This window comes from Narcine bancroftii, chromosome 9 (genome assembly GCF_036971445.1).
Source record: "Narcine bancroftii isolate sNarBan1 chromosome 9, sNarBan1.hap1, whole genome shotgun sequence".
Taxonomy (NCBI): Eukaryota; Metazoa; Chordata; class Chondrichthyes; order Torpediniformes; family Narcinidae; genus Narcine; species Narcine bancroftii.
Genome location: NC_091477.1, coordinates 1363506 through 1379703, shown reverse-complemented (window position 1 = coordinate 1379703; position 16198 = coordinate 1363506). Strand labels below are relative to the sequence as shown.

The following is a 16198-nucleotide window of genomic DNA, read 5'->3' as shown; positions in this document are numbered from 1 at the left end:
TTATGATTCAGTGAGAAGCACCTAAATGAAGTCATAAGGTTATTCCTTGAATTTGACCATGGGAATCACCCTGATGGTTCTCTGGAGTACTGAAGGAACGTTGAGTTGTCAAAGATGTCTTTCAGGTTGAGATATTTAACTGAGGTCCTTTCTATTCTCTCAAATGGACATGAAAGTTTTTTTTGGCATTATTTGGAAGAGTCGAGGGATTCTTTCCCGCTTGTACATTGGGAAGAATATTGATCAAATGTAGGCAAATGGGACTGGCTCATGTTGGCATGGACGAGTTGGGCCAAAGGGCCTGTTCTGTGCTGTATAACTCTTCAAGCTATCTTGAAAGGGGGGGGGGGTCACAGGTGGTTACTAGTGGACTAGTGAGCAATTCAGTGGATTGAGGCAGTGAAAGTAAATGCAACAGAGCTGAAAAACCCAGAGGAATTACCATAAAACCTGACTGGTTGTCATAAAAAAACAAATGTTTTTCATAGAAGATAATAAGCTTGTTCATGTCTACCTGAAAATGTGATCTATCGCAGACACTCAACATTTCCTCACTTAAAAGGTAGGCGCAACATGGACTGCACTTCCTGAGAAGACTGAAGAGGGCAAGGTTACCAGGCACCGTTATGTTAACCTTCTACAGGAGCCCTATGCAGCGTCCTGGCCGGCTGCATCACAGTGTGATCTAGTTGCTGCAGAGAAATGGATCGGAGGTTAATCCACAGGATCGTAAGACTAGTAGAAAGGATCACTAGAATCTCCCTATCCCCCTTCATCGTGATCTACAGGGATTGTTGTCTGAAGAGGGCGTGCAAAATCATCGAGGGCTCCTTCTACCTGCACGTAGCATCTTACAGCTGCTCCCATCAGGGAAGAGATACAGGAGACTCAGAGCCAGCACCACCAGGCTGAGGATCATGTTCTTCCCAAGGGCAGTAAGAATGCTGAACGACTAAAGGATCTGCTCACACTGACTATTCAAGATTCTCAGATTCCTAAAATAATATTTATTTATTTGTATAGATGATATGTTTGGCCGGCATTTGTATTGTTTCTCCGTATGTGTGTTCTGTCTGGAAGTGCGTCTGTGTGTATTGCACCGAGGACCAGAGAACGCTGGTTTGTCGGGCTGCACTTGTACAGTCAGATGACAATTAACTTGACTTGTCAATCCTACGATGCCAGGACAAGCAATGTGATACAGAATAAACATTTGGATATTTCTTACATCTCTACAAAATGGTCAACCAGTTTACCTACCTCGGCTGCACCATTTCATCTGATGCAAGGATCGACAACGAGATAGACAACAGATTCGCCAAGGCAAATAGCGCCTTTGGAAGATTACACAAAAGAGTCTGGAAAAACAACCACCTGAAGAAACACACAAAGATCAGCATGTACAGAGCCGTTGTCATACCCATGCTCCTGTTCGGCTCTGAATCACGGGTCCTCTACCAGCATCACCTACGGCTCCTAGAACGCTTCCATCAGCGCTGTCTCTGCTCCATTCTCAACATTCATTGGAATGATTTCATCACCAACATCGAAGTACTCGAGTTGGCAGAGTCCGCAAGTATCGAATGCATGCTGCTGAAGACCCAACTGCGCTGGGTGGGTCACGTCTCCAGAATGGAGGACCATCGCCTTCCCAAGATCGTGTTCTATGGCGAGCTCTCCACTGGCCACCGAGACAGAGGTGCACCAAAGAAGAGGTACAAGGACTGCTTAAAGAAATCTCTTGGTGCCTGCCACATTGACCACCGCCAGTGGGCTGATCTCGCCTCCAACCGTGCATCTTGGCGCCTCACAGTTCGGCGGACAGCGACCTCCTGTTTTAATGATGTGTCTTTCACTGACAAAAGACAACACCCAACCCCAACCCACCAATTGTCCCTTGCAACCGCTGCAACCATGAATGCCTGTCCCGCATCGGACTTGTCAGTCACCAACGAGCCTGCAGCTGACGTGGACATTACCCATTCATAAATCTTCGTCTGCGAAGCCAAGCCAAAGAGAGAGACAACAAAAACAAGCAAATGTTGAAACTCTTTATGATGCCATTTCTGTGATTGTTCCATAGGAAAACTAATTTGTCAGATATAAATCCTCTATAAATTTGTGAATGGCACCACTAGAGGGAAATGATGAGTCAGAATGCAGGAATGGAGTAAAACACAAAAGTCCACAGATATCAGGCTTGAAGTAAAACACGATGCTGGAGAGACTCAGCAGGTCAAAGAGTGAACTTTATGCAGCAAAAGGTAAAAGTACACAACTGAAATTTTGGGCTTGAGCCCTTCAGCAAGGAATGGACAAATGTCAGCAGGCGTCCGAACAAAAAGGTAAAGGGGGGAGGGAGGCATGAAGGGAGGAGAACTATCCCAAAGGCAGGAGGTAATAGGTGGATAAGGGAGGGAGGGCACAGCAGCAAATGGGGAGGGGGGGGTGGCTCGGTGAATGGAAAGGGAAGGGGTGGAGAGCTGGAGGAGAGGAGACAGGGGGAAGGGAAAGGAGGGAGAAAGGAGAACTGGTTAGCAGAAACCGGAGAAGTTGACGTTAATGCCATCCAGCTAGACATTGAGAATCCGGTTGGGTGGTGCCAGAACAACAACAACAACTTTATTCTTCAAAGTCAACAAGCAAAGAGCTTATTGTGGGTTTTAGAAAGAGGAGACCAAGAAGGTGAAGGCAGCACACCAGCACAACTACAACGCTACAAAGAAGTCAGAGGAGATTTGGCATGTTGTTAAATATTCTTGCCAAGCTTGTGTAGGTGGAACGTATACTGCCTGGTTGCCTCACAGCCTGGAATGCAGAAAGCTGCAGAAACCAGCAAATATAGTCGTCTATTACAGGCTCCGACCACCCGCCCATTGTGCAGCAGTATAGCATAGGAACAGGCCCTTTGGCCCACGTGTCTCCATAGATACTCTGCTGCCTGCACATGATTTGTATCCCTCTACTCCCTGCATATTCGCATTAATCTAGAAGCCTCTTCATTGTTACCATGGTATCTGATTGTACCACTATCCCTGGCAGCTATTCCAGGCACTTATTGGACTCGATGTAAAAAAAAAACGATTCACACACGTCCTTTCAAAGCCCTGCCCTCACCGTAATTGCATGTCCTCTAGTGTGTGACAATTTTTAAGGATTTCTAACTCTCCACCCTCTCATAATTTTATAAGCTTCTATGAGGTCTCCCCTCAGTCTCCAACACTCAAGGGAAAACAGCCCAAGCTTGTTCACCCTCTCTCCACAGCTCATACCCTCTAATTCAGGCAACATCCTGGTAAATCTCTTCTCTGCCCTTTCCAATGCCTCCACAACCTTCCTGTAATTGGGCAACCACAACTACAAACAGTATTTTAAACGTGGCCTAACCAAAGCTTTTTGACCTGTGACATGAAGAGGCAGAGATGAGAAGACATTTCTTCAACCTAAAATTAGTGAATCTATAGAATTCCGATCAAAGAGCACTGTGGAGGTTCATAGCTGAGTACTTTCAAGATAAAGAGAGGTATCTGGTCAGACAGTAATGGAAGTGGGTGTAATTTTTATACCCACATATCAAAGGACTTTATGAATGAAATGAACAAGTGGTAATACAGTAAATCCTCATTAGAACGCAGTAGTTGAGGTCCAAGATTTCATATCGTGTTCCAGCCGAGTCGTGGAACAGATGAACATATGTCAGAGGGCCCACGGATAATCAAACCCAAATATTACCAGTTTTCGAAGGATCCGCTATCTAGAACTAACAATTTCATACTTGCAGTTAAATTTTCACAAGCTGAGCCAGACAAAAGAACATAATTAATGCGGCACTATTTGATGAAGCGCGGTGTCAAATAGGTGAGAAGTAAATCAACTCGCAATAATGGAGGTAATTTATGCAGATTAACACCTTCAAAGAAACTAAATTCAAGGTGTAAATATACAAAATGTCAGTCAAACACATCTATTAAAAATAAGTTAAGTATTTAATTTATAATTTCAATTGGTTCCCTTTGTCATCTTGATCAAAGAAATGGATTTTGAGGACAAAACACATATCAATAATCTGTCAAACCCATCCATTTTTCTATCCATCTATCTTTCAAAATTTGCAAAGTTTGGGGTCCACAGACACCCGCGCTATAAGCGATTCCGCAGATTAACGAATCACATGATGTTTCAGTGTATTACTGAAATAAAACAAACTTATTACATTAAGCCAAGTTGCTAAAACTGGATGAGCATTTGAAATACTAATAAAATAGCATGTTTTTACTGATATGAAGCTGTGGGTCTACAATGTATTAAAATAAATGAAGATACCATCTTCAAGATTCATTTATTGTCATGTGCAGACATAATATTACACAAAATTGGCTTCTGCCTGTTGCAAGGCAGACAGAATCAGCAATAGTGTCAACCTACCCCCCCTAACAAGAAGGGAGAAAGCAAGAGTTCCTTCAGAAACACCGAATGTGCACAGATTCGCCTCCAGGGCTCCTTCAGCCACACAGATCCATTTGGCATCCATTTGATCCATTGGCAACCTGAGCTCCAAATCCAAACCTCCAACACAATCAGGAAGCCTTCAGCGCCTGAGGACCTTCGAGAGCCCTTCTTGATCTCGGCACCCTCTTGAATCTCGGTTCCCATGAGCCAATCTCCAGCAGCTTGCAGCATGTGTGGGTTCCCTGATCACAAGTCACCCACAGCCTTGGTGAGTCCCTCAGCTGCTGAGCCCCTCACTGGTCTGCTGTTGTGGTCACCGTCCTGTTGGGTCATCACAATGTGCTTCTTTTAAAGTGTTCTAGTGTGATAACCTAATACCTGTATAGTTTTATCTGCTATCATCTTTGCAGACCGGTTTTGGAAAAAGCAACTAAGAATCTGCTGTTGGAACTAAGCAGCTCAAACTGCATCAGGGAGAAGAGAATGTTAGTAAAACATTGGTTGAAGTAAAAATACAATGTTGGAGAAACTCAGCAGATCAAACAGTGTCCTTGATGATTAAATGGGGGGGCAGACTGGATGGGCTAGATAGTTATTTCTGCTCCATGTTGTCTTATGGTCTTGTAGTATTTGGATTTGTAAAAGAAGGGCCTGTGAAAAGGGGCAGGGAGCATTAAGCTTGAAAGGTTCATGGTAGGGCTGGCTGGGTGGTGAATAATTTGATTTCACTGGCTGTCTTCCAAATGTGGCGCTGTGGTGGATGGACCAGGTCATCACACTGCCCAACAGCAACTTGGACATAGTAAAGATAAAGATACAGAACCAACGTTTCGGGCTTGAGCCCTTCATCCAGGCCTGGAAACATTTAGGCAGGGGCTTACTTTTAACTTTTATTAAAGTTATTGTTTTTGTTACGTTCCTGAATTCAACTCTCAGAGAATATTAGTGTTTAGTGCACGTCTGCATCAGTGGTCGAGAGACTGGAGTGCACTGCTCAGGGTCTATGTCTCAATGAAACATCCATCAATCATGCAGTTTGTCCTCTCCAAATAAAACTATGATCAACACTCCTTGATCATCCAGTGTATCCAGGATTAAGTGAGGAGTTTCACAACTCCCTGAATAGAACACCATTGTCACATCAGAGACGTGGGTAGAAACAAAATGCTGGAGAAACTCAGCTCGTCAGCTCGTACTTTATACAGATAAGTTACATAACCAATGTTTCGGGCTTGAGCTTTTCATTAAGGTATGAGCAAAACATAGGCAGGTGCCCGAACCGGCCATTTGCCTACGTTTTGCTCATACCTTAATGAAAGATTCAAGCCTGTAACGTTGGTTATGTATCTTAGCTATATAAAATATATATAAAGTTCAAACTACTGAGTTTCTCCAGCATTGTGTTTTTACTAGAAAAAGAATGGTCAAAGTTTTGGGCTGGAACCCTTCATTAAGACTTTTTTTGTTGGAAAGAATTGAGAACAATAATGGATCAGATCTCAATGAAAGTGTAATTTTCTGAAATGAAATGAAATGCCACCATTCGGACTGTTGTGCATCAACAAGAAACTTTGGACATTTGCAGGAATGTTTAGTACATGTTCTGACATTGTTTCTGCACCAGGAGTGCGTGCTCTCAAGGGAACATTCCTTTAGGAGCACTGCGGAGGACCTAGAATCAAGTTGCTGTTGGGCAGCGTGATGACCTGGTCCATCCACCACAGCGCCACATTTGGAAGACAGCCAGTGAAATCAAATTATTTACCACCCAGCCAGCCCTACCATGAACCTTTCAAGCTTAATGCTGCCTGCCCCTTTTCACAGGCCCTTCTTTTTCAAATCCAAATACTACAAGACCATAAGACAACATGGAGCAGAAACAACTATCCAGCCCATCCAGTCTGCCCCCCCATTTTATCATAAGCTGATCCATTTTCCCACTCTGCCCCACTGCAAGGCCTTCTCCCCATAACCTTTGATGCCCTGGCTAATCAAGAGCCTATCAATCTCTGCCTTAAATATACCACATGACCCGGCCTCCACAACCACCTGCGGCAACAAATTCCACCGATTCGCCACCCTCGGGCTGAAGAAATTCCTCTGCATCTCTGTTCTAAGTGGACACCCTTCAATCCTGAAGTTGTCCCCTCTTGTCCTCGACTCTCCCACCGTGGGAAACAACCTTTCTACATCTACTCTGCCTACACCTTTCAACATTCAAAATGATCCTACATAAGATGGGCAGATTTTATACCCATCCCTCCAAATATCATTATGGGCCTTCTGTGTTCTATTCACATCCCCTTTCCCATCACGAGTTGATGCCAAACTCACCATCATCATTGCTGGGCTACAAAACCCTCCAACCATCCATCAGTGCCAGGTCAGAGTTGATGCTAGGCTTGAAATGTGTAGTCTGGAGGGTGAAGGGGTGAGATCATTGGTGCCTCACAGTTATGCCCAATTTGTGCACCTTTCGACAGATGCAGTTAAATCTTTTAGGTCATGATCATTGCTCAGCTTGGAAAGAGAAATTACTAGAAAGACCTCCAATAATAATGAATTCATTTAAGTTATAAAATTACAGTTGGTTTGACTGTTGTGGATAAACTAACTTCCTGGCACCTACATTTAGATTATTTCTTTGTACATATTCCATGGTTCAGATTATTTGTGTTCTATGTACACCGGCACCACCTACGGCTCCTAGAACGCTTCCACCAGCGTTGTCTCCGCTCCATCCTCAACATCCATTGGAGCGCTTTCATCCCTAACGTCGAAGTACTCGAGATTGCAGAGGTCGACAGCATCGAGTCCACGATGCTGAAGATCCAGCTGCGCTGGATGGGTCACGTCTCCAGAATGGAGGACCATCGCCTTCCCAAGATCGTGTTATATGGCGAGCTCTCCACTGGCCACCGTGACAGAGGTGCACCAAAGAAAAGGTACAAAGACTGCCTAAAGAAATCTCTTGGTGCCTGCCACATTGACCACCGCCAGTGGGCTGATAACGCCTCAAACCGTGCATCTTGGCTCCTCACAGTTTGGCGGGCAGCAACCTCCTTTGAAGAAGACCGCAGAGCCCACCTCACTGACAAAAGGCAAAGGAGGAAAAACCCAACACCCAACCCCAACCAACCAATTTTCCCCTGCAACCGCTGCAACCGTGTCTGCCTGTCCCGCATCGGACTTGTCAGCCACAAACGAGCCTGCAGCTGACGTGGACTTTTTACCCCCTCCATAAATCTTCGTCCGCGAAGCCAAGCCAAAGAGACACCAACAATTTACTCCAGGAAACAAGAACATCAGCGGTCTCCACAAACACACTGCTTATTAATTAAACAGCGGTAGCATTGCTTCCTGATGAACTGGAACGCCACACTAACTGTGATGTCATGTATAATTCCTGCAAAATGAAATTGCAAAGGATTGGGTTTTCAAAATGATCATCCCCCAGGAACCAAGTACAGAAGATGGTGCTGCTGCCCGAGTCTCTGTAGCGGCAGCACTGCCACTGGTACGAACCTGCAGGGAGCGGAGATGCAGTGCTCCTGTGGGGTCCTGTTGCCCAGTCGAGTCCTGTTGGCTCCACATGGGCTTTGAATGGCCTGTTGAGGGAGCCATTGCTGGTTTTTATTTGAGGTCCCGCAACCTCGGGGTCTGTGCCCAAGATGGGGGCACCTACTAATTGGCAGCAGCTATGAGGGGCTGCACACTCCGGGGAAACCACTCCCTGTGGGAGAAAGAGAAGCAGCAGAATGACCCAGGGGACATTAACCATGGAAGTGGACCAGTGAGGGGGCTCTGCGATGGGCTGCTGGCGACTTGAGGCGAGGAACCCATGGAAGCTGCAGGTTGCTGGAGACTGCTGTCAGGAGACTTGCTCCGGGCTGCGGCATGCTAGAGACTGGCTCGAACTGGCTGGAGGGGTGCCAGGTATCGCAATCGGGATGCGAGGAGGAGCCAAGGGTGCCAACGTCAGAGGTTCGTATCTGGAGCTCGGGTTGCCAATGGTTTTGACTGGACTCCATGTGGCTACAGAGGATGCAGAAGCACTGGAGGCAAATCTACGGACACACGTTGACTCTGGTGGGGGGGCTTCTCTTTCTCGGACTGTAAGAAATGCAAGAGGCTCCTAGGCAATTCCTGACAGTGGCAAATCTGTCTGCCTTGCAGCAGGCAAAAGGGAATTTCATGTAATAGGACACTGTTTTATACTATGATAATAAATTGAATCTTGAATATGAGCAGATAAAATCCCTGAAAAATGAATAAACACAGCACATTGAGCTCGATGAGCACCAACAGAATCTAAACGGACTTAATTGACCTTGATAAATAATGGCATGAACAAATACAATTCTGTTTTTTTATTGAAAGACAATTCTAACAAAGCTTTCAGAAATGGAGAATGTGAAAGAAATAACATATAAGAAATAGAATATGCTTCAGCAGAACTCCTGATGACAGAAAGTCAAATCCAAGTGTTCTGTTGCTGCAGGAGGACTGAATTCAACACCACAGAAGCCTGTGAATAGAAGGAACATTTCACTAAGTTGTGCTATGAAAGGATTTTCATTTTATGATTCTCAGTTTTAATAAGTATAATTTGTTTAGTTTACAAGAACGAATTATAAAACAGAAAAATTGAAAAGTTTTCATTTACAGTTGAATACAGTGCAGTGCTTCTAACAGTCATAGTCTTTAATCCCCTCTTCAATATTGTACATCATTATGAAACCACATGCCACATCACACCATTGTCACGTTATTCTGACACACGTCTCAAATCTGAAGGGAATCTAGAATGGGAATTTAGGTTAGAGTGAAGTATATTTTGGAGAACTTCAGAGAGAAATTATTTCCACTGTTGGTGTGGAATTGAAGTTGGGGGATAAATGCCAAAAAGATCAGTCTCATCTTTCAAGAATCAAGTCAGTAAACACTTCAACAAAGATATAGTACATTTTCGCTGTAAGAAGGAAATGGGAACAACAGTACATGAAATTTGGGCATGTGAGAAAGTGAAAAAGTTTTGGGAAGATCTAAATCAGGTATTAAATTAAATCACAAAAAGCAACAGACCAAAAAATCCAGAGATCTTTCTTCTAAGTAATACAAGAAGTAAAGAATTAGGCCTCAAACTGGATGAAGCACAAAAAAGATTTACTATAATAGCCTTAGCTGTAGCAAAAAAATGTATAATGTCAACTTGGAAATCAGAAGAGAGCCTGAGAGTACAACAATGGTACATGGAAATGAATAAATGTATTCCATTGGAAAAAATAACATATAATTAAAAAAATAAAGTCACATTATTTGAACAAATTTGGGAACCGCACATGGAACACAAGAGAGAGGACCTACTGCGGACCTCCACCCCCTAAAATGATAGAATGAGAAGAAGACGAAATGACCTGATCCAGTGTGTAACAGTAGATGACATAATTTTTTTGTTTATTTTCATTGTGTGATGACGTTGTTTAATGGGTTTAATGTATTGTAGATGTTGAATGTTTAATGGGTTTGGAGGAGGATGGGAAGGAGGGAGGGAAGGGAGGAAAAAGGGGAGAAAATGCCACTGTGTCTATTCAAGAGGGAAACGTTTGTGTGTATTTTGATTAATATGGTTCATAGTGCGAAAAATAAAATTAAAAAAAAACAAAGATATGGTACCAATGGAAACTGAAGCAAGGTCAGTTGCTCATTTGAAATTTCAGACTGATACCTTTTTATTCATCAAAGTCATTAAGAGTTAGGGTGCAAAGACTAGTGCACAGAAATAGGCCTTGGCTCGAATGACCAAATATTCTACTCTTGTTCCATTCTTTTTTTTTTGAACATAATTTAGGCTGACACTTGTACAACTATGAAGAATATAGAAATATAAAACTGCGGACGCTGAAGTCTTGAGCAGACAAAGAATTACTGGAGGCACAGAAATCTGCAGACGCTGTGACTAGTAAAAACACACAGAATTCAGCAGGTCTCGCATTGTCTATAGGAGGTAAAGATATATTACAGTATGTTTCCTATTATCCAACATGCTTGGGACCGGACGTTTTTCGGCTAACTGAATTTTTCAGATAACAGAGAAATTGCTCTAAGCAGCTAAGTAGCATCAGCAGAATTCTTGTATCAGTGGTGAAACAACAAAAATAAACAACGGCAGGTTCTTCAAGCATGAAATGTTTAATTGTTACCAAAATTTGTGATCTCTGCTTACAAAATGGGAGAAATGCATAAATTTAAGATTTTTTTTTAACTATCAAAATTTCAGATAACTGAGAATTTCGGTTGTGGTTTTCGGATTATCAGAAACAACAACGTATCAGGCCTGACTTCTGCTCATATCTTGAACAAGGGCTCAGGGCCGAAGTGTTGATAATATAACTTTACCTCCTATGGATGCTGTGATACCAGCTGAGTTCCTCCAGCTGTGTGTTCTTAGGTCAGACAATGTCCATGGGTAGAAGTGATCCATCAAAGTTTTGGGTCTGAACCCTTTATCATGAACTTTTTTTTAAAGGTTTCAGGTAACCCCCACCCACATCCATTTTCATGCTTTCCTTTACCTTTCCTGCACTTATTTCTTCCTCTCTTTTTCTTCACCCACCTTTCCAATGGTCTCTCCTTCTTCCTGTTTTGCCACCTCTCACACCTTGTATCCTACCATCTCGGGGTCCTCTGTCCCTCTTTGTACATGTAATATCACCCCCTTTGCTGTAGTTTTGATAAAGGGTCCTGACTGGAAATGGTGACTGATGATTTCTACCCATGGATGTTGTCTGACCTGCTGAGGTCCTCCTGCACTTCTTTATTTACATGCAATCATGTCATGGCAGTTTAACGGTCCACCTTTTTATTAATGGCAAAAAGATTTTGGGCAGCCAGGAGAAGTCCAAAATCCTTCCCTAAGTAATAATAAATGGCTAGTAAGGAGATGGGTAATTAGGGACTGGAAGGTAATGTATGCAGAAGAGCTGGAGGACAGGGCTAGAATACAAAGTGAATTATTAAGGAGGAAAATACAGCCAATATCTCAGTATAACTGGAAATAACACAGGTAATGGTGAAGTGAAAATTGATATTGGGAAGTCTGACGTGCTTCTGTAAGTGGGATAGATTCCACATGGCTGAGGAAAGTGGGTGCAGGGATTACAAAAGCACTGCCAATAATCACCCAGTTCCCACAAGATCCAGGAGGTACCCAACGGCACAAGAATTGGAAAATGTTACTGCCTTTATTCAAAAGTCATACCAGGTCATAGTTTTAATGCTGGTGAATGTGGAAATGTTTAGGAACAAAAATCTGGAAAAAAAAAAGAACTGCATTTGCAGAAGTTTGAATTAATAAAGGAGACCCAGTTCAGATAAGAGACAGGCAAACCATCTTTGAGAAAAGTATTTTTTAGGAGATACAGCACAGCAACAGGCCCTTCCAGCCACAAACCCATGCCATCCAAACACATCAATTAATCTACAAACTCTGCACAATTTTGGAGGTGGGAGGAAACTGGAGCACCCAGAGGAAACCCCCATGGTCACAGGGAGAATATACAAATTCCTCACAGACAATGCCAGATTTGAACCCGGGTCACTGGCACTGTAAAAGTGTTGTGCTAATTGATGGGATGGTAGATGCTGTCAGCATGAATTTTCAGAAAGCCCACATTAAAGATTGGTCACCAAAATTAAGATCTGTGGAATAAAGGGCTCACTGACAGAAGGGATAAATACACTGGCTCCAGCAGAGAAAGCTAAGTTATGGTATATAGAACTGCTTTGGCATGGAGAATGGTAGGCAATGTTATTCCCCAGAGGTCAGTGCTTGGATATCTACTAATAACAATTTTAGTTGTGTGAAATAAATTGACAACATTGCAGATGACACCAAAATGTAGCATCGTGTGAATGGTGACACATACAGTGGTAGACTGCAAGAGGACAATGGGTGGGCTGGATGAAAGGCCATGTGAGTAGCAGGTGAAAGAGATAATATGGATTAGGTTCTAAATGGCATGGAGGGACAGGGTCACCTGGTTGTACATGTGCAGGGAAGAGTGGAAAGTAGCAGTTAATGAGTGTAGTTAGAACAGCATATGGGCTGTTTGCCTCATTGAGGCAAAGAGTTCAAAAGCATGAAGGTCATGTTTAATTTTCATGGAAAACTGCTGAGCCACAACAGAAGTTCTGTGTCCAATTTATGTCACTACACTTGAGGAAGAAGATGCAGATGGATTTTGATTTACTTGATCAGTTCTGGGAAAGTGACATTCAATTGCAAGGTTAGAATAGAGACATAAAGCTGAAAACCATAAGCCACATCTTCCAGCATCTGTCACTGGAAAATGCTAGAAGCTACAAGGAAGAAAATAATAACAGCATTAAGCAAAGCCATCTCGGTTTTATGGTTTACAAGATTATTAGAGGAATGGAGAGAGTGGACAGCCAGCACCCTTTTCCATTGGTGACAGCAAATACCAGAGGACATCTGTTGAAGGAGAGGGCAGGAAGGTTTAGGGGAGATGTCAGGGGCAAGTTTTTACTTTACACTCGAGTAGTGGGTGCCTAGAGTATATTGGTGATTGGTGGTGGAGGATGGGACATTTACACTATTCTTGGACAGGCACCACATCAGGGGCTCAAGGTCCTGTACTGTGCTATAATGTTCTCAACAGAGAAAATGTTGATTTCAATGGTATAAGAGAGGACCTGGTGACAACAGGAAAAAGAAGGGATCAGGCCCTAAAGGCTGGCGATATATCTTTGATGAATGCTGAAAGACCGGCTGAGTACCTCCAGCATTTCAGTGTGTTTTTACGACAATCACAGCATCTGCAGACTTTCATGCTTCACTCCCAACAAACTGGGAACAAAAATAAATCACAAATATCTGTAGACACCATGGTTATCCAAAAAATTTGTAGGAAGTAAAAGCACAAAATGCTGGAGAAGCTCAGCAGGCCAAACAGTGTCCTTTATGTAGCAAAGGGAAAGATACTGAATCGACGTTTCAAGCTTCATGAAAGTAGGAGAAAATGCCACCATTTTGTGTTTTTACAGATTGGGAGTAGATCCTTGGGGGTAAAATATGGAGATGTCTTTTAAAAACGACAGGGTAGGAGTTCAGGGCCAGTATGTTTCATAAGAATGAAAAGAAAAAAAAGCTAAGATTTGGAAAATATTGGTCGACAAAAGATATTAAAGGTTTGATCAAGAATAAAAAAAGAAACATATGACAGGTATAGATATCTGTAATAGAGAAATTCTAAATCGAAAAAGGGGCTATGAAATATCCTCTCAGCAAGTAAGAATAAGGAGAAACCCACATTATTTTTTATTTGAAGCAAGAAGGTAGCCGGGGAAGAGTGGGTCTTGTTGGAGGCCAAAGAGGTAACCAATGGGTGGTGATGCAGGCAAGCTATTAAATAATTCTCATCCATTATCTCTAAAGAGAAGAACGATGACAGTGAATTCAGGGTGGGCTACATTGAAATTTGGTGATAAGATGGAGGAAGTCTTAGATGTCCAGGATAATTCCCAGGCCATGATGAGATCTATCCCAGAAAATCAAATTCAATTTAAGCCTGCGGTATTAAAAGCTGTTTGTAATCTGATGGAACTGCAAGGATTGTGATTCAGATCATCGTAGTTGACATCATTTGGAAGTCAGAAATAAAGTGCTAAGATTTACAAGTTGCTTTACATAAGAAAGTCCATCCTTGAACAATAAATTCTGTTAATGATTTTGTTAATGGTTTTTATCTGCACAATACCCCATTTTGGGGTCCCACTGAACATATGCTGTTCCTAGTGTTTTTTAATCAAGTTTCATCAAAAGGAAGAGAGTCAAAAGATGTGTCAAACAAGTTAAAAATAAAAAAAAACACGACAGATGCTGGTAATCTGAAATAAAAAAAATACAGAAGCTGGAAACATGCAGCAGAGAGAATATCAAAACCCCTCTCCACTCCGACCAGACAATTAGCTCTACTTCTCTTCCCACTGCTATTGCCTCATCTTCTGAATTTTCCAACCCTGTTTCTTGTATGGATACAATCCCTTTCTCCAGGTTGCTCATTTCTACCACATATACTCTCAAGGTGAGGTCTTCTTTTCCAGGACATCAGCAAAGTCCTCCATGTTCTGGAAACATGGCTTCCCTTCTACTCTGGACACAAGAGACTGCAGATGCTGGAATCTGGGGTGAGGAACTTGCAGCTGGAGAAACCCAATGGATCACGCATCTGAGGAGGGAAATGGGGAGCTGATATTTTGGCTCAACAGTATTCATCAAGGGACTTCCTCTTCGACGCTGATACTACAATTCGCTTCAGAGATCCTGCCTGACCTGATGAGTCCTCCACCTCCTCAATGTTTGCGCAGATAGAAAGTCAGAGTTTTCATCCCAGGGTGAGAAAAATCAAAGACGAGAAGAAAGCTTGAAGGTGAGAGGGAGAAATGTAAAAGATTTATGTATTTTTTTAAATACAGAAAATGGTAGTAACTGGAAAGTGCTCCCAGTGAAGATGATGGAAGCAGATGCAATAAAAAAAGTTTCAGACCTTTCAATAGGCAAATGGACAGCAGGGAACGGAGGGGTACTGACCATGTGCAGGCAGAGAGGATTCGTTTAAATTGGCATTGTGCTCAGCACCAGCATGGTGGGCCAAAGGGCCTGGTCCTGTGCTGTACTGTCCTGTTGTAAATTCTAACACTAACTCTTCTGTCAATGTCCTTATATGAGGTTGCTTTTGCAGACAATGAGAAGGGAAATCCTAAGGGTTTTTATAGGTATATTAAGAGCAAAAGGATAGTAAGGGACAAAATTGGTCCCATTGAAAATCAGAGGGGTCGGCTTTGTATGGAGCTAAAAGAGATGGGAAAGGTATTAAATGATATTTTTTCATCAGTATTCACTCAGGAAACAGGCACAGAGTCGACGGAAGTAAGGAAAACAAGCAGTGAAGTTATGGAACCTACACAGATTAAAGAGAAGGAAGTGCTTGCTGTCTTAAAGCAAATAAAGGTGGATAAATCTGGGCCTGACAAGATATTCCCTCGGACCTTGAGAGAGGCTTGTGTAGAAATTGCAGGGCCTCTGGCAGAAATATTTAAAATGTCCTGAGCCATGGGCCTGGTACCAGAGGATTGGAGGGTAGTTCACGTTGTTCCATTATTTAAAAAAGACTCCAAAGTAGCCCTGGAAATTATAGGCCGGTGAAACTGATGTCAGTGGTAGGTAAATTTTAGGAAGGTAGGGACTGATTAGGGATAATCAACATGGCTTTGTGCATGGTAGGTCATACTTAACCAATCTTATAGAGTGTTTTGAGGAGGTTACCAGGAAAGTTGATGAAGGAAAGGCTGTGGATGTTGCTACATGGACTTTAAGGGCTTTGACAAGGTCCCACATGGAGGTTAGTCAGGAAGGTTCAGACACTAGGTATTCAGGGTGAAGTAGTGAAATGGATTCGACAATGGCTGGACAGGAGAAGCTAGAGTAGTGGTGGATGATTGCTTCTCAGACTGGAGGTCTGTGACTAGCGGTATGCCTCAGGGATCTATGCTGGGGCCTTGTTGTTTGTCATTTATATCAATGATCTGGATAATAATGTAGTAAATTGGATCAGCAAGTTTGCAGATGGCACTAAGAATGAAGGCGTTGTGGACAGTGATGAAAGTTTTCAAAGCTTGCAGAGGGATCTGGGCCAGCTGGAAAAATTGACTAAAAAAAGGCAGATAG

General features: G+C 42.8%; 1 protein-coding gene across 6 annotated transcripts in view; it reads right to left on the bottom strand.

Annotated features, from left to right (window-relative positions):
• Positions 1–16198, bottom strand: part of LOC138743113 (E3 ubiquitin-protein ligase RNF130-like) — a 131515-nt gene that overhangs the window by 18165 nt on the left and 97152 nt on the right. For 2 of the 6 annotated variants that reach the window (XM_069897961.1, XM_069897963.1), the window contains one exon: positions 8805–8977. The exons of the other annotated variants lie outside the window; for them this stretch is intronic. Coding sequence is in view for 1 of the 2 variants with exons in the window: in XM_069897963.1 (XP_069754064.1) it covers positions 8924–8977 (54 nt within the window). In the remaining variant the exon portion in view is untranslated. Of the gene's footprint in view, positions 1–8804; positions 8978–16198 lie in introns of those variants that run through there. 6 annotated transcript variants of the gene reach the window in all.